This window comes from Poecilia mexicana, unplaced genomic scaffold, assembly GCF_051168715.1.
Source record: "Poecilia mexicana isolate PSO_F unplaced genomic scaffold, ASM5116871v1 scaffold_15, whole genome shotgun sequence".
Lineage (NCBI taxonomy): Eukaryota > Metazoa > Chordata > Actinopteri > Cyprinodontiformes > Poeciliidae > Poecilia > Poecilia mexicana.
The window spans coordinates 23,089,981-23,116,515 of NW_028263384.1; the positions used below are offsets into that span (position 1 = coordinate 23,089,981).

The 26,535-nt window shown below is 39.7% G+C and overlaps 2 protein-coding genes across 2 annotated transcripts in view; both read right to left on the bottom strand.

Moving 5' to 3' along the window:
* Positions 1-28: 28 nt before the first annotated feature.
* Positions 29-6,528, bottom strand: slc29a3 (solute carrier family 29 member 3). The gene is made up of 6 exons (XM_015010417.2): positions 6,375-6,528; positions 4,753-5,121; positions 4,295-4,377; positions 3,240-3,466; positions 1,819-1,981; positions 29-1,685 (listed from the first exon to the last, which is right to left on the bottom strand). Exons 2-6 carry the CDS (start codon positions 5,062-5,064, stop codon positions 1,070-1,072), a joined length of 1,401 nt encoding a protein of 466 aa, XP_014865903.2. The 5' UTR covers positions 5,065-5,121; positions 6,375-6,528; the 3' UTR covers positions 29-1,069.
* Positions 6,529-10,438: 3,910 nt separating this feature from the next.
* The window catches only part of unc5b (unc-5 netrin receptor B), a 79,101-nt gene continuing 63,004 nt past the window's right edge, over positions 10,439-26,535 (bottom strand). Inside the window, exons 9-17 of the mRNA XM_015010436.2 lie at positions 25,643-25,837; positions 20,493-20,855; positions 20,322-20,409; positions 19,883-20,057; positions 19,572-19,811; positions 16,420-16,569; positions 15,728-15,892; positions 15,465-15,643; positions 10,439-13,952 (exon numbers count right to left, since the gene is read on the bottom strand). Coding sequence (XP_014865922.2) covers positions 13,787-13,952; positions 15,465-15,643; positions 15,728-15,892; positions 16,420-16,569; positions 19,572-19,811; positions 19,883-20,057; positions 20,322-20,409; positions 20,493-20,855; positions 25,643-25,837 — 1,721 coding nt within the window. The 3' untranslated portion in view covers positions 10,439-13,786. The remainder of the gene's footprint in view (positions 13,953-15,464; positions 15,644-15,727; positions 15,893-16,419; positions 16,570-19,571; positions 19,812-19,882; positions 20,058-20,321; positions 20,410-20,492; positions 20,856-25,642; positions 25,838-26,535) is intronic.

The window sequence follows — 26,535 nt, forward strand, 5'->3', positions numbered from 1 at the left end:
TCTCCATATTAACCATGAGTCATCACACTTTGTACAAACATTGCAAATATATTTTAAAAAAATGTACAGTCATGCTTAGTGGCATTTTTGCTTACCAATTCTAAGTATCTGTACAGACATGATTTCAAACACCAATTAAAATTTCACAGAAAGTTGAGGTGAAAATGTCAGGTCTGCTTAATACTTGCAGAAAATGGTAGTACCATGAGTTGGATGTCAACATATGTTAACTGAAAATCTGCCAAATATACAAGTACTGATTAGGTTGAATCATTCTACCTTGCTGGCAGAAAAAGGACTCCTTTAGACAATTTGCAATTAATACTAGAAGAATACAAGAGGATGGGTTCTTTGTCCTGGGGAGAAATTTTGGTACAAAATGTGCAAAAAGCCCCTTGTAAAGGTGCCAGTCAAAGCTGGAAATGGGTTGAAGGGTCACTAAAGGTCATTCAACAGCACAATTGGCTTGCATATGCACTGGCTTCTGGAGTTGTTTCCTTATGACCACTATATTTGGGAGAAGTTTCAACGCCTGAGATCACATGAAAGAATGAGGACAAATGGTTCTTGCAAATCCACATTGAGCTGAATTAATCAATTAAATTAACTACAAAGATGCATTTAGGACAAAGTATCAGGAAGTCTTTTGGACCAGCTTTCACAAAGCTCTGTTAGCACCATAGAAATGACAAATCAAGCTTGCTTAAAACAAAAGCAACTTTGACCTTTTATCTTCAGCAAAACTGTACTTGTGTTTCAGACTGAACAGTTGCATTTTAAACCCATCAGCATGTAGTCTTTTTTACATTGTTCATATTTTAGCAAAATTCTAAAAGTGTTTCATTTATTGCTTCCCCAAACTTTCATCTCCTCCATATCCCGTGTATAATTTCTGCAATATGTCAAATTGCACACATAATGCTTCAGTTCTTAGAATCGGCACTGATTACTGTAGGGTTGAGACAACGCTGGAAACCAGATGAGGTACAGAGGAAGTGACACCTGGTGGTCCAGTGAAAGTAAATGTTGTAGTGTTTTCCTTCACTACAAAGCTACATATGGCTTTGATTCAGATACTGTGCACAATGAGAACAGAAAACGCAGATCCAACAGCCAGCCCCAGAGTGAGGAAGAAGGACATGACCACGCCTGTGGCTTCGGCCAGCTCCCGGGGAACCACCTTTGGTCCGTAGATCATCGGCAGCGTACCCAGGTATCCGTTAGAGAGGCCCAGCAGGCAGTTGAAGACCACAGGGTAAACGTCATGGGGGAAGAGCACAGTATGGAGGTGGTACCGTGGCTGGTAGTTACAGAACATGAGAAGTGGCACCAGCACGGAGCGACACAGCACCAGCACCGGCAGGACCCGACTAGTGGGACCAGGCGTCTGCACCCAGGCTGTCACCAGCCTGCCACTAAAGTCTGCAACATTATAAAGGAGGAAACTGGTCAGAGGTACAAAATAAGTTGTTGCCCAGGGGCTGCCGCCATCCGTGTTCACAGATTGGATCCCCGATGAGACGGAAGGGAATACTGAGATTGAGATGAAGAAGACATAAAAGACGCAGAGGCCAAGCACCCAGGCCTTCTTAATGATGGGCTGCAGCGGAGGGATTCCGCCTGCTGGACTCTGCTCCTCACCGAGCGTCCCGGGACTGACACAGGTCGCTGCCAGCATGTAGTGCCTGACAGGAAGAGAAGATGCATCAGCGTTTGTTGAATTTATTACATTTTCAAGAATGTTTGATGCAAATGTAGCTAGAAAGTTTGTTTTTGTTTTTCTAAATGAAAGTGTGAAAGGAAAATTACTATTCTTACCTTGAATATGCATACTTTGGCAAAAGCAAAAATGAGATAATGCAGAGCAGGATAAAGAGGTCTGCTGTCAGGAAATAGAACAGAGCGTTGGTGGTCACGTCCTTAGCCACAGCTAGGCTCACTATCGATGCTAGTGCAGTCAGGGTGCCCCCCATCGCCTGGCCTAGAACAAAAAAGAACAACAAGTTCATGTACAAGGCAATGTGTACATTTTAAATGTACCTTAAAAAAACATTTAAAATGCAACAAGATTTTAAATTTAATGACTTAATTAAAGTTGAATGTGATGAGCTTTACTCCTGTGACTCGACTGGGGTGGAAGAAAATGGATGAAATGAGATACTTTGAATAAATTATGTTTATTACTTATTAAATTCACAATTCCTATGACTTTAGGAATTGTTAATAAATAAATATAATTATTTCAGTATTTATGTAATGGTTGGCCTTGGCCATCAAATTAAATAACTGAACTGCTGTGCAGAATAATCAATAGAACCATCATTAGATGAGCCACAGTTCAATAAATAAATGAAGCCTAAAATCATAACTGAAGTCTCTCAGTAATGATTTAAAAAAGTAAAACAAACACTTATTTAAATCTAATTCAATAGATGTCACTTAATCAAGTAGTAACTTTTTTCCTTTAAAGTATGTGGCGACATCTGCTGGCCAACCTCCATCTTTGCATTTGAATGAAACAAGACCAAGACCAGTGATGGTATATTGATATACATTTGTATATTGAAATGAAATAATTGGTTAAAGTACAAAACAGCCAAAGTAAGAAATTACAAGAGTAAGACTAAAAAAAGTATTTGGTAAAAAGGAAACTCCCAAGTATCTAATCATCACATCTGACTTGCTGTCAGACAGACAAATATATAGCTATCTGCAAAATCTAGAATTTAAAAATATATATGCTGAAAATGTTGAGTGAAACAAGTTCTGAACTAAAACTCAGAACTTGTTTCACTGAATACTTTATTTAAAAAAAAAAAAAAAAAAACAGAAATCCTGTATATAGTGCCTGTGTTTCAATTCTTAAAATTGCCAGTTTTTACATTTTAAAGTATTACAGTAACAACTACCTCATTTTATTGTCAAACTGTTTGCATTTTATATATTTTTAAAGTCTGTTTTTGTGTCTACTTGTCTTGTTCATTATTATGCGTGCTGCTACCTTTCTTGGCCAAAGCATCTTGTGACAAAAGTCTTCATCTCAATTGGCTTATTATGTGGTTAAATAAAGGTTTACCATAATATATATATATATATATATATATATATATATATATATATATATATATATATATATATATATATATATATATATATATATATATATATATATATATATATATATATATATATATAGATGTAGATGTCACACAGACAACTGAAAGAATCAGCAATCTAACCTGATATAAGGGCTTGAGAGATTCTCATGGGAAAATAGCCACTGATCCCAAACACGCTCCCACAGAAGATGTTGGAGGCGCCGCTGACCACAGCAACGCTGACAAGCGTGCCGGTGAAGAACTCCGTCGTGTATTCTGAGACGTCCACCTCCACCAGCACCGTGGTCACCCCGAACACCAACAGCATCACGACGAGGGAGGACAGGATTCGAACTTTTGGAGACAACCTACGAGCAATCAGAGGACAGTTGCTGCTGGGATAAAAAAAAACCCAAAACAAAACAGCACACTAGAGTCTCTGAGGCCTCTATGCTTCATCACCATTTTACAATGCTTAGCAAAGGTATTTACACCCATCAAGCTTTTTCATATTTTGTCACATTACCAACTTTAATGTGTTTTATGTGACAGCAGACCAATGCAAAATTGTGCATGACTAGGAAGCTGAAGGAAAACAATTTCACAACTCCTGACAAATCCACATTGGACAGTCATGTAATGCTTTTGGGTTCAGCTTTCCTGAATGGATTCCCTCCTCAGCGTCCCATTCAGCGCTGCAGAGGCTTAACTCGTTTGATTCAGGTGTGTTGGAGCAAAAAATGGATCCAAAAGTTACAGCACAGCAGCTTTAGATGACCTAAACTATTCAGTTGTAGTTCTGTCTCCATGTTTAGAGTTGTTGTCCTACTCAAAGATGAACCTCTACCTTATGACTATTTTGTGTTTCCAACAGGTTTTCCTCCAGGATTAACATTTATTTATCTCCACTCCTTTGTTTGTTGACTGATCTCCAACAAACCTCTGATGTCTTCACATAACAGCTGAGAGATTCATCTATTTATTAATTACATGACTTCAGAATGCAATAGGCTGCACTGGACTTGTTTAGGGGTTTCAGAGTAAGGGGGGCTGAATACAAATACCATGGTTTCATTTCTTTCTGTAAAAAAAAAAAAAATTCTTATAACTTCACACTTCTGTGGAAAAGTACAATGTAAATGTTTTTGAAGTGGACTGTAATCTGTGTGACGTGTGTGTGTATAGTTTGTACTAACCTGTTAACAAGAAAATAGTTGAGTACCAGGCACAGCACAGACGGCACCGCTGAAGCAATGGACAGGTAACTTTCAAAGTAGTCCTGTGTAAAGAAGAAGAGAAAAAACACTCTTCTTTAAGAACAACAAAGCACACAATCATGTTTTCAAATAAAATAAGAGGAAGGGAATGGGAAAGAACAGGAAAAATTACTATTTTATTGTAGTGTTTAAGTCAACTCGAACATATTTCTCTTCATTCAATGTAGGGCTGAAACAATTTATTGGATTAATCATGTTTAATCGATTATTGAAATAGCTGCGGCCCTTATTGTATGTAAATTTCCTTTAACATTTCAAAGGGGATTTCTTTGAAATATGAAACAACACTTTGTCCAATCATCCCGTCACATGATATTCACACTGCCGTATCAGAAACTCTAAGATCTTTAGCTGTACATCATTGTCCTGCTACTCACACCGACACTGGAGCTTTCGTTCTGGTCAGTGCTGTTGCTAAGCTTGTAGAGCCAGTACTGCTTCGCCGTTATGAAGAAGTTCCAGGGCAGCAGGGAGCCAATACCCATCAGAAAAAAGGTGAAATACACCAGATTGTACGAGTCCTCTGGACTGTAGCGCACAGCCAGAGGCGCCGAGGAAGCCTTAGGAAGAAGGGTTGCAGAGGGACTGATGTCGTCATCCTCCTCATCCTCGGTCGAGCTTTGTTGATCGTATAAAGGTGGAAGATAGGATGAGTTGACGCTGGGAAGCACAGGATCTGTGTGGTCCATCTTCACAGGCAGGATCCAGGGTACTCAGAGGGTGAAGACAAGGGAGAAAAAGGCAGGCTGAGGCAGGAAAGGAGAGAAGAAGAAGAAAGAATTACTCGAGTCATTCTGAAGATAACGTTACTGCAGTAAGAATGGGATTTCAGCAAGAGCTGAAGAGTTCAAAATCCCTTTAAAAATCTCACTCAACAATTTCTCTATGTTGTTTTACATTACCTTGCAAAATTATTTATGCCTCTTTAACTTTTCCACATTTTGTCATATTACATCCACAAATTTCAGCACATGTTATTGGGAATTTATGATATTACCAACACAAATCAGCACAACAAATAGAGCCCAACTGCCTAATGAAGTAAAACAGATAACTTTTCTACTGCAGTAACAGGGAAGAGCGGACAGGATGATGATGATCTGAAGAAAATGTAGCACAGTTTGTACTTGTGAACATGACTTCTTTTTTGGGGGGAAAAGTTGAAGAGAATCATTCACATGATTTAGATTTTAAATCATCCCAGTTTATTTATAGAAGGGCCAATTAACAACCAACGTCGTCTTGTAATAAAGGCTATTAGAGAAAATACTTTTAAGTGGCTCTGCATGGAAATCTATCATGTAGAGTACGTTTATCAGCACCATCACCACCCCACTATTATAACACTGTTAAATCAGTGTGCCACTTCTCTCCCACAGACCTGTATCAGTCTCTCTCTCTCCCTCTCTTTGGTAACTCGAGTCATGACCTGCCAATTTAATCGGAGTCAAATCCTCCATAGACAAACGTTTCTCACATCCCGTGTTTGTCAGGCACGTGATTGTTTGACTCATTAGTCCGACTTCAAACAAAAGCCTTAATTTCATCACACCTCTTCAGTGTTTCTGCAAAAATGCTGATAGGATGCTCCTGCAGGACCAGAATGATGCAGAAATTCCTCAGAAAATGAATTAAAGCAGGTTTTCCCTGAAATGTGTTAAAAGCTTTGACTATTTTTAGACTAAAGTAAAAGCTGATTTTGCAATTTAAGTGGTGAGGAAAGAGGAACTAATATTCACATGATGCTAATGCCATAAAACCTATTAGTCAAAGATCATATAACACTACTATATCTCCTTAAAGAAAATATGATATCACCGAGTGCTATTTCTTGTTTATGTTCCTGTACACTGTTTTAATTTGCTGAATTTTACAAAGTTTCAATTTGTTTGTTGGGAATAATTGAAAAGAGTAAACAATAAAAGCTACAAACAAAGCTAGCTAACCCGAGCCATGCTAAACGTTGTTACAGGTAAATAAAATGTATTTCGAGACGTACCTCATCCCTGAAGACCCCGAAGCTTAAACCTGAAGGTCTTCTCAGCAAACAAAACTTCATTTGGCAGCAAACTTGTTTTTCTGGTCAGCTGACTTACTCTCTAACCGATTTTCGAAGTGGGATTTTCAACAGCTGCAATCATTAGCACAACTCCATTTCCGGTTTTAAGAGTTAGCAAACAAAAACTAACAAACACGATAAAAAATAAACTTTAAAATAAGAAAATTGATTTTCAGAACTGTTTGCGCAATGTGGTAAACGGGAACATCATTTAAAAGTATTTGAAGACGTACTTATTTTTATTTTTAAGTGCGTCGTAAAAGTAAAAATCTGGTGCTTTTATTGTGAAAAGCACCAGCGTTTTATAATAAAAGTACAAATTTAGTCAGCTCTTTTTCAGTACTGCACTAAAAAGAGATTTTTAAATTAAGTAATTCAATTCAAAGAGTGAAACTCGTATATAGATTCATAACAAAAAGTAATATATTAAAATGATTTTGATGATCATACGTCTTCATTAGCTTCTTGACAAGTAGGGCACGAAAGTAAAGAAGTAGTCAGCAGATTATTTGGGAAGATTGTGAATCAGTCACAAGACGGGTACTGCACATACCCATATGGGTCCCAGAATAGACATATTTTCCGGGTTTAACTTGCATTTGCCCAAGTATGACCCATATAATTGGACCAGGTGGGCCCCACCTGCGTCATCAGTTGTAAAACATACTTTGATTATCCAAGTTTGTCCACAGGGGGCCACAATTACAGGTTAACTCTGAATGATTGTGCCAAACCCATGTAACAAAAACCCAAATGGGTCGTGTATATCTCTTATTTTAAACCAATTGAAACATTTCCAAGAAGGACAAGTTGCTGAAGCCCAGTGTAAAGTTTGCCATGTAATCTGCTGGTCAGTCCACTGTGTTTTATCTGGTCAAAAGTCAATACTGTGGAAAACCAAGAAATTATAGAAAACTTCCTGCTACCTTCTGTTGACAACATTAATGATGTGTTGAATTTATTTTCCAGTAGGACTTGATACCAACCCAGACTGTCAAAGGTAGATCTACTAATATCTTCATAGGAGAGCAATTTACCCAATATAACCCTAAAGAGAATCTATTGAGAATTTTCAAGAAAGACCTAAGTGAAAGCAGTATGTACAATCAGATGACCCAGATTGCTTTTAAAGCAACCTGGGTATCCATTACACTTCAACAGAAACACAGGCTGATCTCCTTCATCCCATGTGGCACTGATGCAATGATTCATGCAAAAGGTCTTACTTTTCAGCAGGTTGACATTTCTCTGTCATAAATCCTTTTATTATTGGTCTGATGAAATATTAAAATTTTCTGAGAAATAGATTTTTTTTGTTTTGTTTTTATTAGCTGTGAGTTATACCTGTAATATATTGTAGGTAAAACTTAAAATATTTTACTCTGTGCTTAATAAATATGTGTTTTATATACATTTAAATTTTAAGAGTTACTGAAATACGCTTTTCAATAATAAATAAATAAAACACATCTTAGAATAGTGGTTCTCTAACTTCTTATAATAAATAGGGGCTGAATTAATACCACATTTACCAGTTATTCTGTTTGATAGGCTTTTAAAACGGTATCCCAACAGGATTTGGACCTTTTCAGTTCATGATATGAGTAAAATGTTATCAACACAAAAACTGTAATTAAAACCTGAAAGTGAATCTGTTACTATTAAAGTGCTAGTAATTTCACCATGCTGGACATGTCCTGTTGTTTTTGAAGATTCAGTTTTAATTAAGGTCTAACTCTGTGTGTAATTTATTAAAAAATAATAATTTAGGATTTCACTAGGCCATATGGACCAGAAGATGGCGCTATAGGACAGTTTGTCCCGTCATTCTGCTCCTATTAGAAGAAACGAGGCTGAACGTTTCAGGCACATAAGTCACAAGAGATGACCTGCTTTGCTGCTCGAAAGGAAAATCTGTAGACTCCTTTCTTCTGGTGAAAATTATGGGAATAACAAGATCAAATCTGTCACCATAAAAAAAAGAGAGTGTTAAAGCTGGCTCCTTTCTAAATTATTAATAGAGAACATTATTATATGTACCCTAAATATCAGCTGGAAGAATTGGGAAAAATGTTGCTTTTGGGTTTCAGTCATCACGTGGAGAACTTTGATTTTACATGTTTGATGAATTCCGTGTTCAGAGTCTCATTTTGAGTTATTTTGGGGATTTTTTGGGGTTATTTCTTAAAGCTTCCTTGTGTTCAGATATTTCTCTCTATATCTGTTTTCTGTGTAATCAGCCTCCTATAGTTCTTGCTGTTTTCCGTATTTAATCACTGATGTTTAGTATTTATACCTCTGCAGTTCATTCATCAATAGATGGATTCATTTGTTTGCTCATCTTGTGTTTCTAGTTTAATAGTTAAATTTTCTCCTCCAGCATGATTTTGCCGGTCTCTTTCCTGATGTTGGGTTGTACCAGTATGCATAACAGATCATGTCACATAATGTTATTTTAAATGTAGGTGTGATTACAAGGATCACTGCATTGCATCTACTCAGGATTATGACACCATAAGAGTCTCACGTTGTACCACACCTTAATTTTTCTTTTCAGTTCGAGAACAGCAGTGACGATGTTATCATGTCAGATCATGTCATGATTCAACAACAAAAAATAAACTTAGCAAAGGGGGTCACCATAGGAGAACATCAGACAAAGTCATTATTGATGACCCTCAAGACTTTTGAGGGCATTTCTGTGGACTGACGAGACAATAGTGGAACCATTTATATGGTGTTTGTTGTGTTTCATCTGGTGTAAGGGAAAAGAACATGAAATCTAGAGTCAAACATGTCGGTAATGTGATATTTTGGGGCTGCATTATTGCTTCTGGACATGGATGACCTACAGTAATTACAGTAATTAACAGGACATGCTAACAGTTTGTCCATCATTTTGCGATTTTACACTCAGGCACATTTGGGTTATGCAACAGGACAACAATCCGCAACACACCAGCAAATTGACCTCCGAACGTCAACTTGCTAAAAAGAAAAGGAAAATTCCCAGAATCATAGTTCTGTCCTCTAGTCAGACTGCACATGAATCTGATTAAAATGGTGTGGCATAGCCTTAAACAGGCTTGTTGCTTGGAAACCTTCTAATTAAGTAAAATCAAAACAATTATGGAAAGAGGAGTGAGACAAAATTTCTCCACTGTGAAGTAAAAATCTCATTGAGAATTTTTCACATAGGTTGAGCTTGGCTTGGACGTCTTTTATCCCCTTTAATAAATTAAATAATCATTTGTCTTTACTCTACTTACTTTTGCCTGATATTTTTTTAATGATTTAAAACATTCAATTTTGATACAAATAAGAAATCTTCAAGCAGGCGAATACGTTTTCACAGCACCATACATGCAGCAGGTTGTATGGTGCAGGTCTGTTTTTCCACTTCACACAATTAAGTTGTGTGAAGAATGAAGGCAGCGTTTTAGATATTACTAAAGACCCGCTTCATTTGTGCATTGGCTGTCAAGGCAGCTCCCAATTAGCAGTGCAATAATTAATACAACAGGTGCCAAGTGTTGCTAGGCTTTTGAGGCCACATCCAGGTGCACAATCAGTAAAAATGGGATATTTATTTCTGACAAAATGGAATAATCCAACAATTCCCCACACATGCTGCAGTCATAGAAGGACTGAGGTTAGAACCCTTGATGTAAATGCCCAAGTCAGTCCTTGAAGGGCACTATTAGTGTCTCCAAGACCTGTTAATGTGAGGACCCGTCGGCCTGCCTGTTAAAAGCCTTCGAAGCTAAATGGACCTAAAGGGAATTTGTCGGTGAGGTGTGAAGCAAAGTGGTGCAGGTTGAGCTCCTTCGCATTTTCAGTTAAAATGGGGTGTAATTGACGCAACAGATGCCATTTAGGAGTCATTTTGTCCAATAGAACCATTTGAGAAGCATTCAAAGGGATTTTTCTAATGTTTTATTTGAAGTCAAATATATATGTATAATGGAACTAAAGAAAAAAAAAGGACAAAACACATATCCATGTAAATCTAAGAAATATAATTTATTGCATAAAAATTATATTTAGTTACAAGTAAGAAGGCTAGACAGGTATTTACAATTGGTACTTCACAGAGACAAAATAATGTCACTGAACCCATTTAGATTTTCTGTAAAAATGTCTGAATATTTGAACAAAGGCAGTTTGTCTCCTTCAAGTGAGCTGACCAATCACGTTCAGCTTTAGCAACTCCAGCGATTACGGTCAGCAATCCAGCGGACACAGAGAGATCTGCACGCAAAAAAAACCAACACTGTAAAGTCATGAGCAAGGGGGTTTCTGCAACAAGAACGGCGAAAAGAGAAACATCCCGCGGTGCTCACTGAACCGGCTGCAGTCTGGTGAAGACCTGCAGGGCATGGCCTCACCATGTAAGCCACGGCTCGTCCTGAGCCCGTTGCACCACTCTGTTTTTTGTTTTTCGTCATTTATGGCATCCTCGGTGAGGCGAGTGATCCAACTCTTCCAGTCCAGACGGAGAAATTTTTGAGCAAGATTAGCATCCCCTCCCACCGCCCCGGAAAAGAAGAAAACTAAATCACCGTTGGACCACTTCAGGATACAAAAATCAAAAACCCTATGAATGCTGTGATCTGTAAAAATAGAAATACTCTTGGAGGAAACAAAAGAAGTTGGAAATGCTTCACTTTTCCTTTGTACTTGCATAGCACTTACAGAGAGAAATGACAGCTCCAAATGATGTATACATTTTTTTTTTTGTTTGTGAACACCAATCTGCCCCCACAAATGCATTTATTCACGCAGGCTCACTTCATTCACACAAAACAGTTTGCATGACTCACAGCTGAAGAGGAGGGATACTGGCGCTGTTTTGGTTTCTGTCTTTTTAAAACTATAAACACTTGCTTCTCCTTTCTTGGAGACACAAAAGAGAAAGGAAAAAACTAAATCTGTGGAGGATGAAATTTCATTTTCTCATCTAACAATAACTGATCGATCAATACTGATAATACAAATAGCTCGAGGAGCCTAACCACAGAGCAGGCAGCTCAGGAGAAAGATCGTCAATAAGCCATCACTGTGACATAAAGGAGGATAGAATGTCTTACAAGACATAATTAAGCTTGTGTTGCGGTAAATTAACATATATGGTCCCTTGCTGCCAAATTGATTTCAGGTAAGGCTAATTTATTCTATAATCGTCTCTTTTTCAGACGCAGCAAAGCAGGGGTCCTATATATTATGATGCCTCGCAAAAGTACTCATCCACCTTGAATGATCCCCAATTTTGTCATGTAAAAACCATAGACATCAGTATATTGTATTGGGAATTATGTCTTATAGACATTATTGTGAAGAACGACAAAAAGGATATGTGATTTTCAAAGGTTTTTTTTTTACAAATTGTTTGGAGGGATGTCTCGACCAGCTCTGCACACCTACAAACTGGAATATTTGCCCACTCCTCTGTGCAAAATATCCAAAGCCAAGTTAAGTTAAACAGAGAGCAAAATCTAACACATGAGTAAGTTTTAACTCTAAACAAGCTCTGGTGTTATGCTCAGGGTTAGTTGCGAACAGATCCATCTTCCAATCCACTCTGACCAGTTTTCTGGTCATGCTGAAGAAAGCCACCCCTGTAGAATGATGCTGCCACCACCATGTTCCATCACGGGGATGGTGGGATGTGCAGCATTAATTTTCTGCCACACAGTTTTCCATATCTGACCAAAATAATCTAATTTTACTTGTTTGCTATATGGTTTGTGACAAACCTTTAATGGAATTTCTCATAAGTTTCTATCAGAAATGCCTTTCAGTTGCTCCTCACCCATAAAATATGGTTTTCTGTGAACTTATTGTCCCACCTGAGCAGAGGATCTGTGTAGCTCCTCCCAAGTTAACATGGGCATGTTGACTGCCTCTCCTTGCCTGGCCTCCCAGGGTAGTTAGAAAGCCGAATTTTGGTTGATTTGAATATCAGAGTAAAGAGGGTTGAGCACAGATGCATGGCACATTTTCACAAATTCTTATGTGTTAAAACTTTTGAAAACGATCTATCTTGTGGCTGGGAAAATGTGGAAAAAAATTCAACGGGTGTCAATACTTTTGCAAGGCACTGGAAATGTTAACATTTTGAATCGGTGCACAAAATAAAAAATATAATTATTTTTCCTACCAATAACCACCATCTATTCACTTCGCTGTAGAATGAAAATACAATAATCAAGAGCAGCTCAGTAGCCTAAAGAAGCACAAATGGTAAAACAGGTCCTATATGATAACTCAGTCAGTAAGAATAAAAAAAAACAAACAAACAAAAAAAATGCAATCCACAAATATGGATAATAAATTAAAAAGCGTTCCCCAAAGGAAACTTTTAAGGGATGATTCAGTTTATTTTCAGCAGATAGGGAGCGTAGCAGAGCGATGGAGGAACGCGAGGAAACATGAAAGAGAAACACCCCGGTGAGTCGGAGCGATATGCCAAGGCTTTGAGGCGTTTGTTGGGACAATAAAAAGAGTCAGTCTAGTTATCTGCCAATCCTGAAACAAACTTTGCAATTTAATCTCCCACCGTTAAAGAGAGGCAGACCGTTTTTTCCCCCTCCCTTTTCCAGCCAGAAGCAATATGACTGAAACCTTCAGGATCCGATTCTTATCTGTCCGTAAGACGAGAATTCTTCGCCTGCCTGTTTTCGAGTCGATTAACGACCACTTTGTCCATGTGTGTATGTATTTTGGGGAGCGCACGCGCGTGCGTGTGGATGTGTACGGCTGCAGGCAGGTTGGTGCAGCCTGTCAGTCACGGCCTACTTTGAATGAGAATGAAGAAAACAAAACCCTGTACCATGAGATGAGATGGTGTTGAATCATTAAATCATGCACTTCCATGCTGCTACTGAAAGAATCCCGTGTCAGCAGTTAGCTGCGTGTTGACTAAATGGATTTCTGTAGCTTAATTTAAAACAATGTTATTAAATATGTAAGAATAATGTAATTTTCAGCACTTATTAACACGTTACATCACAATCTTGGTAGACTTTGCAGCATTTGTTCAAGTGGGTGCGCCCAGAACGGTTTTCCATCTTGCAAATCCAATATTGCTTTGGAGAGCTGAGGCTGAATCAGGCTGGCAGTTGGACGGCACACATGGGGACGGGTTATGGTTCATATGCAGCTACAATGGCTGGTCAGGACTCAGCAAAAGAGTGGGTAGTACAACCAAAACGCTCTGCTGATGAAAGATCTGTGTCAGCGTGTGCATATTCATGGGCAAGGATTCTCATTTTCATCACTGCGGTGGAACGAACCCCCTCCCGAAACAAAAGTCCTAAAATGTCTTGCTTGGTCTTGTGTATCTTGGTCAATCAACAATCCCCATCTGTTGTCATGACAACCAGCACTTCACTTTTGCCCATCTCCTCCAGAGCCGTCGCCAGAGAGACCAGGTCTGCGTCACCTTGGTGACACGCTTCCCATAAGTCCAGCAGAACACCTGTGGGGCTGGGCTTTGTGGCGAAGTAGTTCAAATACCTGCGACGGAGGAGAGGACATGTTGAGAGAAGACACGCAAACTTAATTTCTAAAAACATCATAGCAGTAACAATTAAAACTCCTGTTCTATCTTTAAAAAAAAAACAAAAAAAAAACAACAAAATCACAGGTTAAGAAATTTCTTATGTCTTTGGAAATTTAGGTACAAACACAGATGTCTATGTTTTAGTTGGTGAAAATTAAAACGTTACCATATATTATATCCAGGTACACTTCAATGATTATGGGTTATGAAAAAAAAAAAAAAACTCGTTCTCACCAAAGAGCAACAGAAAGATGTTTTAATACAGGAATGTTACATTATGATCAACACAACCATGGAGAAGACAGCAAACATAACAGTTGTCCAGAATACAGCCAATAAAAAACTCCACAAGGAGGGCACAACACAACACGGTCATTGAAAAAGAGACAGGCTGTTCTAGGATTAGAAAATAGAGTGGAAGGAAAAACTACAGTTCTTTTTCTTCTGAACTTGGTAGGATTGCATCCTCTTATGTTGGTCATTTTTAGGGAAAACTAAATCATAATGCTTTGGTTTCTCTGGGAAAGTTTAAAGATGTTTTAAACACTCTTTTACTGGGATAATTTATTGGATATTCCCAAACAGAACTTTGCACATGTCCATTCAAAGCAATCAGGGCTTCCTCTATAGCTAGGCAGAGCCACAGGCTGATCACCTCCTCGCCACTGATGCAGTAAAAGGAGCCCAGAGTCCATACAGTGTACCACAGATGGACATAAATCTCTGCAGCCTGACATTTTTATATTGAATATCATTTTTATTCGTCCTGAGAGCATGTAGTCTACTAAAGTAAAACTAAGTAATGCCAGTTGTTCACAGATCTTTCGCACATTATGCATTTAATTTCTGAACCAGATTTACAATGCAGATTACACTCAAGACATACAGGCACAAACACATTCATCAAATCCAGCAGATGAACAAAAATCGGCTCTATTTTTCTTTTTCTGACAGTTTGCAGCTGTTTTCCTCTCCAGCCCCAATCAGAGAAGATGCAACCTGGAATAAGGAGTTGAGGAAAATAGTTTTGAACAGAGAGCTTAATGTCTTGACAAAGGCTGTTCTCATAACATAAAGAGCAACATTAGATTATACTGGAAAGAAATCTAGTTTGTAGCTCTCTCTATGTGAAACGTTGTTTGTTTTAAAACATTTGTATTCTGAATTGAAAATACGCACATTTTTCTTCTCAAATCTTTCAGGTCAAATGGGATTTTCATTAACAGTAGTAACTGTGTACTTTATTTTAGTGAGCTGCACAAAATATGGTTTGCACAAATGTGGTTCATACACAGAGCTCTGTGAATTTGCTGCTCTGGTTTTCGTGCCATTTTTGAGATGGAAAAGTCTTTACACAGATTTCTTTTCCTTCCTTCCAAACTGCTGGTGAAACTTTCTCTTGACAGCAAATATCCATCATGTATAAACCATCTCACCCAGACACGAACATGTGAGATGGATCTGACCTGTCAAAGCCCAGACTGCGAGCCAGAAGTCTCCAGTCGCACCCTCGAGCGCTGGGCGCGTCCAAGCTGGCGCAGATCTTCTGTCGGATGGAGTCGGGCAGGCGAAAGGCATAAGGTCCCACCTGAGAGGAAGGCAGGCAGGTGCTTCCCGACGGGAGTGGTGAGTGAGGTGGGAGAGTCTGTTTTGACAGAGGAGTTCAGATTAACCGCGGTGTAAACACGTGAGCGTCAGTGCAGCTGAGGATCTGTGTCGTAAACATTACCTCCTGGATGTCCGTGTGCAGCTGGAATATCTGTCCCTCCCCTTCCACCTGCCGGACGCAGATCTTGCAGGCGAGCTGCGACACGGCCAGGCTGGCTCGCTCCAGGCTGAAGGTGCAGTGTAAAGGTCTCTGGCTGCCGCTCCAAATGTGATAGAAAGGGATCTCCTGCCGCGCAAAGACGCGTGTTTCAAACCTTCTACTGCACAGAATCATCCACAGGAGCATCTGGTTTCTATTCAAGGAGCATATGTTTCCTACAACTGTCTGATTGCGATTTATTTCAAGCGCACAAAGCCCATAAATTAGGACCGCTATCAGCTTTCCTGTTTGTTTATTCTGAACAGATTCAGACTGTAATCTTATTTCTGCAGTATCTAGTCAGTGGAGAGGCACGATGTTTACAGCAGCGCTGAAAGAAGCCCCACAGAATATTTTCTCTGATAAGAAAAACTCTTCAAATTTAATATTTGCTCACAAAATTTACAATCAGTGCTTTCTGCTTTTGTGCCATTTTTAATCATTAATATTTAATTGTTTTTCATAGACTTTTTTTCTATTATTAACAAAAAAATAACAGGAAGATTCAGTTTAGACTTACAAATAACGTTTTAGTTGCAAAATCAAATGACAGAGCTTTATTTGTCTCATGAAGAGATGATCCAAAATGAATGCAGAATGTTTTGGTGAAGCACCTGGTACTTGGCCAGAAGTTTGCTCCTCCAGTGATTGTGAGGAATGTCGTGGATGGACAGGCGGAGGTTGTGGTAGCTGTCTTTGAAGAACAGCGGCTTCGGGTCTTCTAGTAAAACTCCACCCAGGCTCCTCTCCAGATCCAGGACTTCCTGCATACAGACAGACAGACAGAAAGCATACCCAATTAGGAAAATGCTGACTTTCGAGTTTTGAAAAATGTTTCGCTTAAATGTAAATGCAAAGTTTGTAGGATGCAGGAACAGAAAGTGCAGACTGGTGCAAAAAACAGAACAAAAAATTACCAAGTATCTTTTGTCGATTTCTAGTGCAAATATAACTCTCTCTAACATGTGGAATATTTCTTGATATGAGAGAAATGATCTGTCAGTGGAACTAAAATTTTTTCCATCAAAATCAAGGAATTACTTTCTTAATTAAAACAAGCTCCCATGTCTTGCAGAAAAGTTACTAATAAGTTATCTTTTGCCTTACTTCAAGTGTATTGAGATATTTGCACTACAAGACTAAAAATACTTGGTAGGATTTTGTTTTTGAATTATAAAAGCTAGGCAAACTTTAATCTTGTGTTTCTTTGGTGAGCATTTTATAGAAAACTGACTATATTTGAATATTTACCTGCTCAGAGTTCAGTTTGTTGTTCTCCTCGTTTTTAGAACGAAGTTTGTATTATTTTTCTACTCTACTGCTCTGTTGTTTCTTGAGGGATTTGAAGGTTTAATATTAATGTGCTGAAATTTAATTTGGATGCATAGCTGGAGAAAGACTGACAGAGGCCATGTGCCACTATTGCCAAGAGCCACTATGGAAATAAGTTATATTAGCTTTTATTATTATTCAGAGGCATGCATCCATATTTTGACCCTTTATGACTTTTGTTTTATTGTTTGAGACTTTTAAAGTAAATTTTATACAACATATGTTGAATGTAAATTTCTACCCTTATTTAACCAAAGGGAGCTTCTCTACTTTTATGCAGTATTTGCAATTGTTGGTGCAATTAATTGTTAGGTGATCCATTCAGTTTTCCTTCTCTTCCTTAGCTGCCTCTTTTCTCCATGGGTCCAACTGATACTATTAACTTTGTGTTAACTTTGGCTACTTCAGTCCTGGAGGAACGATGTTCTGCATAGATATTTTTCTGCCTCAACACACTTTTCCTTGACTAAATCGTTGGCATGCAAATCTGTCAACTGGCAGAGGAAATTTTAAACATTTGTTGGACCACAGACACACGTATAGCTTGCAGAACACCAGCCCTCAAGATCTGGAGTTCCTGGGTTTGACTGTAACACTCCAAGAACCCAGATGAGTATTTTGATCTACAGAACTTCAGTGCTTCTGTTTGTAGCTGTCTCTATATTCTAGATGGATTTATTGACAAGCTTCTGGTGCCTTTAACTATGAAAGATGCCTTTGCATTTTCCTATCTTACAAAGTAATCTTTACTGAGTGCTTCTGTCTCTTTCTCTCGGTCTGAGTCATTGGCAGACATACTATTTTCTGCCATTAATTATTAGAACTCGCTCTGTTTTCCCCTCTAAACAGAAATCACTGCTCAGAAGGGGTGGAAACTTAATGAAACACTTGAAAGAGAGAAAAATGAACTATTTTCTTATAGTAACAGTAGATGCTTTAGCAATAAACAAACAGTGAATTCTTGTGTTAGTTTGCTCTTCAAAACTCCAAGAATCTGGATGAATATTTTGAGCTTTAGAAAGTGTCCCTGTTCCTGTGCCTCCGTGTTTAGCTGTCTTTTTTCTCGATGAAACTTTTTAAGGTGCTCCTGATACCTTCAACCTTTTACATTGTCTTTTACACAGAACGATCTTCTGGGCCGTTTTCGAGTGTTTTTTTTCCTGCCTTCTGCTCTTTTTATGTCTCAAGCCAGTAGGGGCAGATTATCACATGCGTTAAACCTGATTCTGCTAAATGTTTCTTCGTATTAGAAGGAAGTCGTTCACTTTCAATGTGGATCAATATAAGCGACTCCATGCGACTTGATTATTAGGAATAAAAGATTAACTGAATTTGAGTGTAGCGTATGTTTTATAATTGGAACTGCAAGTAACTGATGATCATTGGACCAAACTTTATTCAAAATAATTGAATATGAATTAAATCAATCTGAGTTACACTACTGTGTTTGTTTTAATCCACTTTTATGAACATATATATATTCCATGAAGAAACCATTAAGAGCGCAATGAAGAAACATTAGCGCAACTTTAGCTCTTCTAGAGACAGTCAAACCTGAACATTAATTTTAAGCGTCCCATGTGGCTTAGAAAAAAGCTTTCCGCAGATAAAAGTTACTCAAAGAGCATCTTGGCTGCAAATAGCTGGGATTGGTGAGACAGGCTTTCAGAAGGCTTCAGCAGAGAGGAAAATAAAAGGTTAGAAGAATTTTCTCAAACACAGAGAAGCCGAGTTAGTGAAGCAGTACAGATGAGATCATGCAGAAGGAGATTTCTTCTGACGTGGAGTTCATTAGAGACAGTGCAGGAGACAATAACACCAGAAATGTGAGCCATGAAAGCAATTAGATATTCTGAAAGTGGACCTTTACAATGGTTTTGAACTCATCACCTAATTTAAGACTTGAATGCAAACCAGCACCGGCAATCACAGACAGGATACAGCTACAAAGCGGCCGCCGTGGTATGAAACAGCGTCTTAGTGTTTTATGTGCCTATTTAAAAGCACTTTTAACAATCAAGTGAATTCAAAAAATTATATTCACAGTTTTGAAAGGTCAGCGTATAATAAAGCCTTTTGTTATTTCTTTTTCCCATTTAATCAATCATACTAATAACCCTAATGTGCTTGAGCTCACAAAGTGATGCCCAGAGGTTCTCCTTCAGAGAGCGGAACGACGCTTCCATCGATTACAGCAAGTCATCCAGGTCCTGAGGCAGCAGAGCAACTCCAGACCTTCACAGCACCACTAACATTTTGACTTTAGGTACAATCATTTTCTTTAGATCTAACAGGATGCACACAAAAGGTTCTTTATTCCCTTTAATCTACAAAATATTTGATATTTTCTTAAAGGCAACGAATACTAAGGCAAGCGAGGCCTGCAGAGCTTTTATATGCTGCGGAGGGCAAAATGGGAAAGTCGGAGCGGCACCTTGAGCGCGTGTGGCGTGTCGTGGATGCAGTAGATGCGCAGGCTGTAGTCCAGGGAGAGGCATGGCGCGCGGGGAGCGAACAGAGCCAGCTGCAGGCGCTTGCAGGCCGGCCGCGGAGGGCAGGACTGGCCCACCAGGCCGTACGTTCCCAGCTGCTCCATGAGGACATGGCAGCATTCCTCCTCCAGCTGCAGGTAGCAAGGAGACGACAAAGTCTCCTCCCCGACCGTCAGCACCTCCTGGAAACGGCGAGTGGAGTTTGACTTAATTGTAAAATAAACGATCTGAAAACAGCTTAGGGATGACTTACCTCCCATGCTCCCTGGTGCGTTTGCGTTTTGAGCGTGAGGGTCCAGTCGGGCATGGGCGTGTCCAGCTGAGCGCAGTGGGGAAGCGTCAGGACAACAGGCCGGTTCAGCAGCATACTTGACGGACCACAGCTCACCACGGGACTTAGCACAGTCTGGCTCCCCTCTGAGGGTAACCTGCAAAACCGCCAACACGTACATGTTTGCAACGAATTGCCACACTTCATTTATTAAAAGCTAATTGCCTGAACAGCTTGGAATTCGCTCAAATTTCTGACCTCGGGAAAAGAGACTCCAAAAGGACTTTTTTTTTTTTTTTTTTCACGGCAGCAAGCCTCGCATCGGAGAAGTTACTGATTGAGGTGAGAGAAAGGTCTATGCTGCCCTGCGGCTGCTGAAGGAGGGTGGGGAAGAAAAGGAATAAAGATGAAGGACACTCACGTTGTTTTGTCCCACTTGTTAATAATGAGGTACATCTCATAGAACTTCCCCTGAGGGATTGTGCCAGGCGGGACCAGCAGGCTCACACCTTTGGGAGAAGACGTGCCGACTTGTTTAATCTGTAATCAACATCGCCTGACATTGGCTAGTCTTTCTTGGAAGGAGTTTTACCCGTGTTGGGGATGGTAAGCCGTCCGCCCAGATGCCCCAGCGTGGCGCTGGTGCTCAGCCCCGGCTCTCTGGACAGCGTGTGGCTGTGAAACTCTCGCTCTCGGCCCACGGTGCCCACCGACTTCAGGCTCAGAATCTCGCCGTCGCCAACACCCATGTCAGCCGGGAGCTCCAGGGAGGACAGAGTGGACGAGTTGTACACCTTGATTTTGAGACTGGGGAGCGGGTCCAGCAGGGGGGAGGTGGTCATGGGGATTTTGTGCGGGCTGTCGTTGATGCCCTGAGGCAGCGAGAAGAGCGGTCCGCGGAAAGCACCGGCTGTCGCTGTCAGATCCGGAGGAGCCGAGGGGTGCAGAGGATTATCTGCAAACATAGGGGTAAAAATGGGGCTTTTAGGACTGGAAATGACACAGGCGGGGCTAAGAGTGCTCACAGTGAGGCGAATAAAATGGATTAATGTTGCTAATTAATATTTGATAGCCAGAGCAGGAGAAAAGACACTCTGATAAATGCTTAAAGTGTGAAAAATGTCATGCATTAAGAAAGGGATCCAGACTTGACTGAGAGGAGGTAATGGTACATGGGAGCTGATTCATAGCAGGATTATATATAGTAATGTGATGGTGAAATATAAGAGGTGCTTCTTTGAAAAGAATAGCAAGAAGAATATAGAAAGTTACATCCATAATGTTCAAAACCAAAAAGTTCACTGAGTGCCTATCAAAAGCATTAATACTCCTTTAACGTCATATATTGTCACAATAAAACACTAAATTTCAGTGAATGTCATTGGAGTTTTATTTATTTGCAGATACAGTGTTCAAGTTCAAGGAACTGAATATTAATATGCAACACCAGGTCCTTTCTAATATTTCTGTTAAAACTGTAGCTCAAATGTGGTGTTTGTCACGCAAAGTCAGGAGTTTATGTTTTTATTTTTTGCAAATAAATTGTAATTATTTTGTCAAAGTAAATCTAGTGTGTTTGTGTTTAAATGCCCTAGTGGAAATACATGAACACAATTTTCTAAAAAGAAGACACAAAGTGAAGTTGTTTTGCTCGTAAAGTAAAAACTTTGATGCTCCTCAATAAAATACATCAAAATCAACTGCCGCCAGAAGCATGATTAAGAATTTGCTGTTCTCCATCCAATCAATGAGCTGTGTTGTGACTTTTTTACACTTATGTTGTTCAGTATATTTGCATGATAAGTGACTGATTACAATTATATGTTAAGCATAATTTACATGATGATTATTATTATTATATTGAATATGATTGTATACAATTACAAAGGCGAAGTGAAATATATTTCAGTGTAAGACATGATTTATTTGAATAGAGGAAGTCTTTTATTTTGAAGAATGCTTAAGGATCTGTTACTGTTTAGTCACTATCTTGCTTTGTTGATTTTATTGCTTGGTTACGAGCAGTTGTTGTTGCTGTTGTTCTGTTTTTATCGGCTGAAGCCCTTTTTTTCCTCTTCAATAAATACTGAACAAAAGGGTTCAGTAAAGGAAATACGAGCCTCCGTCTTGTTTGAGAAGAAGCTTTACTCCGCTACATTTTGGTGCCGAAACCCGGGAATAAGAATTTTTTTGATTTTTCTGAACGAAGTGAAGCTAAGGCTCAGTTTAGCAGCCAACATGACGGAAGGACTGGAGCGGTTAAAGAGGAAACGGTCGACTATCCGAACAGCGACGACGAAGCTGTTAACTCGACTAGAAGATGAGGTGGGCAAAGAGAGTCCCGATATGGATAGACTGCGTGAGTTCCTGGCAGTTTTATCTTCTAAGGAGGAAATTTTATTGGATTTGGACAAGAGCATAGAAGATGAAACGTCAATTGAAGACTTGGACACTGAGATAACGAACTCACAGGATTACACGGACCGGATTCTCATTTGGAAGGTTCGCACCACCAACGTTATTGGATTGCAGGAGACCGCTACAGACACCCTAAGAGCGCGTGTGAGTGACGTAAACAACGGCTCATTTTCATCACAATCCAAACAGACGGTTAAACTGCCCAAACTAACGATAATCAAGTATGATGGAGAAATAAGCCAATGGCAGGAATTCTGGTCACAGTATGAATCAGCCATTCACAGAAATGATGGACTAAGTAAGACGGACAAGTTCACTTACCTGAGATCTTACCTAAGTGGAGCAGCTGCTCGGACTATTGCAGGACTGACAATGACAGATGTCAACTATGATGCTGCAATAGAGTTACTCCAGAATCGTTTTGGAAGGAAGGATATTGTGATAAGTGCTCATATGTCTAAATTGCTGAACTTGACACCTGTGAGAAGATCATCTGATGTTGCAGCTTTGAGGCACCTTTATGATGAATGTGAGATCCAGATACGCAGCTTGGAGTCTCTTGGAGTGCAAAGTGATACTTACGGCTGTCTCCTATGTCCAGTGTTGCTACAGCTTATTCCAGAAGACATAGCACTTGCTTATACACGGCAACAAAACTCAACTAACGAATGGAAAGTCCCAGAATTGATTCAGTTTCTGCAAAATGAAGTGCAAAGCAGAGAACGGGCGCTTCTGCTGACTAGACCAGGCCACACATTGAAGAGCCCGAGCCCACAACACAAGCATGTGGGTAAGCCATCCTATGCCTGTGATCAACCTAGAAAGTGGAGCATTCCATCAGCGACTGCTTTGCACACAGCCAGCGTCGTGCCACAAACCTGTGTGTTTTGTGACGGTAATGACCACAAACCAGAGAACTGTCCTGGTTTTACAATAAGTGCACGCAGGGAGAAACTGAAAAGACTTGGACGGTGTTTTGTCTGCCTGGGCCCGAAACATATTGCGAAATACTGCAGAGTGAAGATTTTGTGCAGACAGTGCAATCGAAAACACCACTTGTCAGTTTGTGAACAATCTGAAGCTAAACCAGAAGTCGACAGTACCAGCAATAGTGGAAATGCAGAGGCTGTGTTGTCTTCGTTGACCAGCTCAGTCAAAGTGAAGACAAATACTCAGAACACAGTATTGCTCCAAACGGTTAAGGCATGGGCTGTAGGACCAAAGGAGAGAAAAATATCTCGCTGTCTGTTAGATGGAGGTAGCCAGCGTAGTTTTGTTCACAGAGACATTGTCCGAGCCCTAGGACTGCAAGTTGTGAGGCAAGAGACACTAAACCTCCATGTTTTTGGTTCCACCAGTCCTGTAGTGGAAAAACGCAACATAGTGAGAGTTCAACTTGAAAATGTGTGGAACACTGAACGGAAAATCGAAATAGATGCTGTAGAGACCCCCGAGGTGTGCACTGCTGTCATAAAGGTACCAACTGAGCCCATTCAAGCAGAGATTAAGAAAAGAGGACTGCAGCTTGGAGACTTTCCACTAGAGGGTGCTAATGAACAAGAGTTGCAGATGTTAATTGGAGCAGATTACTACTGGCAGGCTGTTACTGGAAAGGTCCAAAGGGTTACAGATTCATTAGTGGCAGTTGAAACCCTCTTTGGATGGGCTTTACAGGGACCAGTGACTACCTCCAGTGTTACAGACACCACGTGTATGCACATTAGTTTGAACGAAGACACCCAGCTGTCTAATCAGTTGCATGCATTCTGGGAGGTGGAGTCCCTGGGTATTGTAAATAAACAGTCAGAAAGCCCAGAGGACTCAGAAATTATGCAACGTTTTGAACAAACAACAACATTTGAAGACGGAAGGTACCAAGTTGAGTTACCCTGGCAATGTGACAAAGACCAGCTTCCAGACAACTTCAGGGTAGCGAAGAAACGCTTTGAGAATCTAACGAGAAAGCTGAAGACTGATGTAAATTTATTTGCCAGATACAACGATGTAATAGAAGACTATCTTCAAAATGGTATCTGTGAGGAGGTTGCAGATGGAAAACCAGAAATGAATCAACAGACTGTGAAATATTATATGCCCCATCATGCTGTAATAAGAGAAGAAAAGGCCACAACCAAACTTAGAGTGGTATTTGATGCATCCTCACATGAGGCAAACAGTCCATCCCTCAACGACTGTCTGTACACTGGACCTAACCTGAACCCAAACCTGCTAGATGTGCTCATAAAGTTCAGATTGCACAAGATAGCATTTACTGCTGATATAACTAAGGCTTTTCTTCAAATCTCACTAGCAGAAAAGGACAGAGATGCTGTCAGGTTCTTGTGGATGCACAGACCTTTAGCTAAGGACTGGAAAAATGAGGTGCGTGTCCTGAGGATGAAAAGAGTTGTTTTTGGAGTAACTCCCAGCCCATTCTTGCTTGCTGCCACTATCAGAAAACATCTCAAACAATTTGAAAGAAAACAGCCAAGGGCAGTACAGGCTCTCAGAGACTCTATGTATGTAGATGACTTTATTTCAAGCTCACCTACTGTGCAGGATGCTCTTCACATGACAACTGCAGCAAAGTACATTCTCTCTCAGGCAAGCATGAACCTCTGCAAATGGGTTACCAACTCACCTGATCTGAAAGCCATGTGGAAAGAGAATGGAGTAGAGCTCACTGGTGATACAGAGTCCAGTGGAAATGTGCTTAAAGTACTTGGACTGGTTTGGAGACCGGAACACGATGATTTTGTGTTTGATCAAAAGGGGTTAATGTGTTTAAATGCCCTAGTGGAAATACATGAACACAATTTTCTAAAAAGAAGACACAAAGTGAAGTTGTTTTGCTCGTAAAGTAAAAACTTTGATGCTCCTCAATAAAATACATCAAAATCAACTGCCGCCAGAAGCATGATTAAGAATTTGCTGTTCTCCATCCAATCAATGAGCTGTTTTAGTAAATCTGTATAGAATACTCCAAAAGCCTACAGCTGTAATTACAACTGTGGTGGTTCTGCAAGTTCTTAACTCAAAAGGGCAAAAAGCAAATGCATGCCACACTTTTCAGATTTTTTTTTTTTTTTAAAGTTTTGAAATGTTGGATCATTCTCCTTCCACTGAGCAATTTTTTAAATCATCAAAACAAATAAAACAACAACAACAATAAGATGTATTGAAAATACAGTTGAAATGCAAAAAAAAAGAAAGAAAAATGTGTGTGTGTGTGTGTGTGTGTGTGTGTGTGTGTGTGTGTGTGTGTGTGTGTGTGTGTGAATACTTCTCCATGGCCCTGTATGGATGTAATGTGTGCAAACTCACCCTGTCTGGGAGGCTTGTAGTTGCCGGGATGAAACGCTGCTGTAAGAGCAGATGAAGAATCTGTGATGTCTCCGTGGAGATGGCGACATCGGCGGCGATACGCCAGCACACCCACACCAAGAGCCATGACCACCGTCAGCAGCAAGGCTACTACCAGGCCTGTGTACACCGCTACACCCATACCAGGAGACAACGCTGCAGGGGAAAGGCAGACAGTGTAAGATGAGGCAACAAGGACGGGGATAAATCATGTTATTATCTACATACTTCAAAAAAAAAAAAAAAAAAAGCAAGTTGTTCGAGTTCCTACTGAAACTACACAATGACTCTGAAGAAAATATTAGCTTTGATAAAGTAAACAGGGCTGAAATAATTAATTGATTACTGAAGTCGACTAATTTAGTAATCAGATAATCGTTAACTGGAGCATAAAATGGTAAGGACTAAAACATGCCATTTGCTAAGAGAACAACGTCCTCAGAGAACCAAACTACATTTTGTATTTAAGATGAAAAACATTCTTTGTCTGTTCTACACAGAATTCTTAAAGGGGCAAAATTTTTAGTTTCTCCTGATTCAAATTCTTTAAAAAGAAAGAAAGAAAAAAAACATACTAAGCACCTTTCACTATCCAGTTATTAATCAAAAAATAGTCATGTGAAGACGAAGTCAGCGGCTCCTAAAGAAAAATTCACAAACTCTAAACAAGTTATAATAGAATGACATAAATAAAAGTAAGAGCTCCAGTTACTGCACCACCTGTGATTTTGTTAGCAACCATTTTCTATCGTATAACGTTTTCCCTCTGAATTAACAAGCAAGAATAAAATCATGGATTGCTGAAATCGCTCCTCGTGTCCCCAGCAGACAGCAGCGATCTCTGCTCATCGCTA

Coding starts and splice junctions, on each gene's coding strand:
- slc29a3 (XM_015010417.2), bottom strand. CDS start 5,064: ATGGACCACACAGATCCTGTGCTTCCCAGCGTCAACTCATCCTATCTT. Junction 3,467..4,294: donor AACTATTTTCTTGTTAACAG/GTTAGTACAAAC, acceptor GATTGCTCGTAG/GTTGTCTCCAAAAGTTCGAA. Junction 1,982..3,239: donor CTCTCAAGCCCTTATATCAG/GTTAGATTGCTG, acceptor TTTTTGTTCTAG/GCCAGGCGATGGGGGGCACC.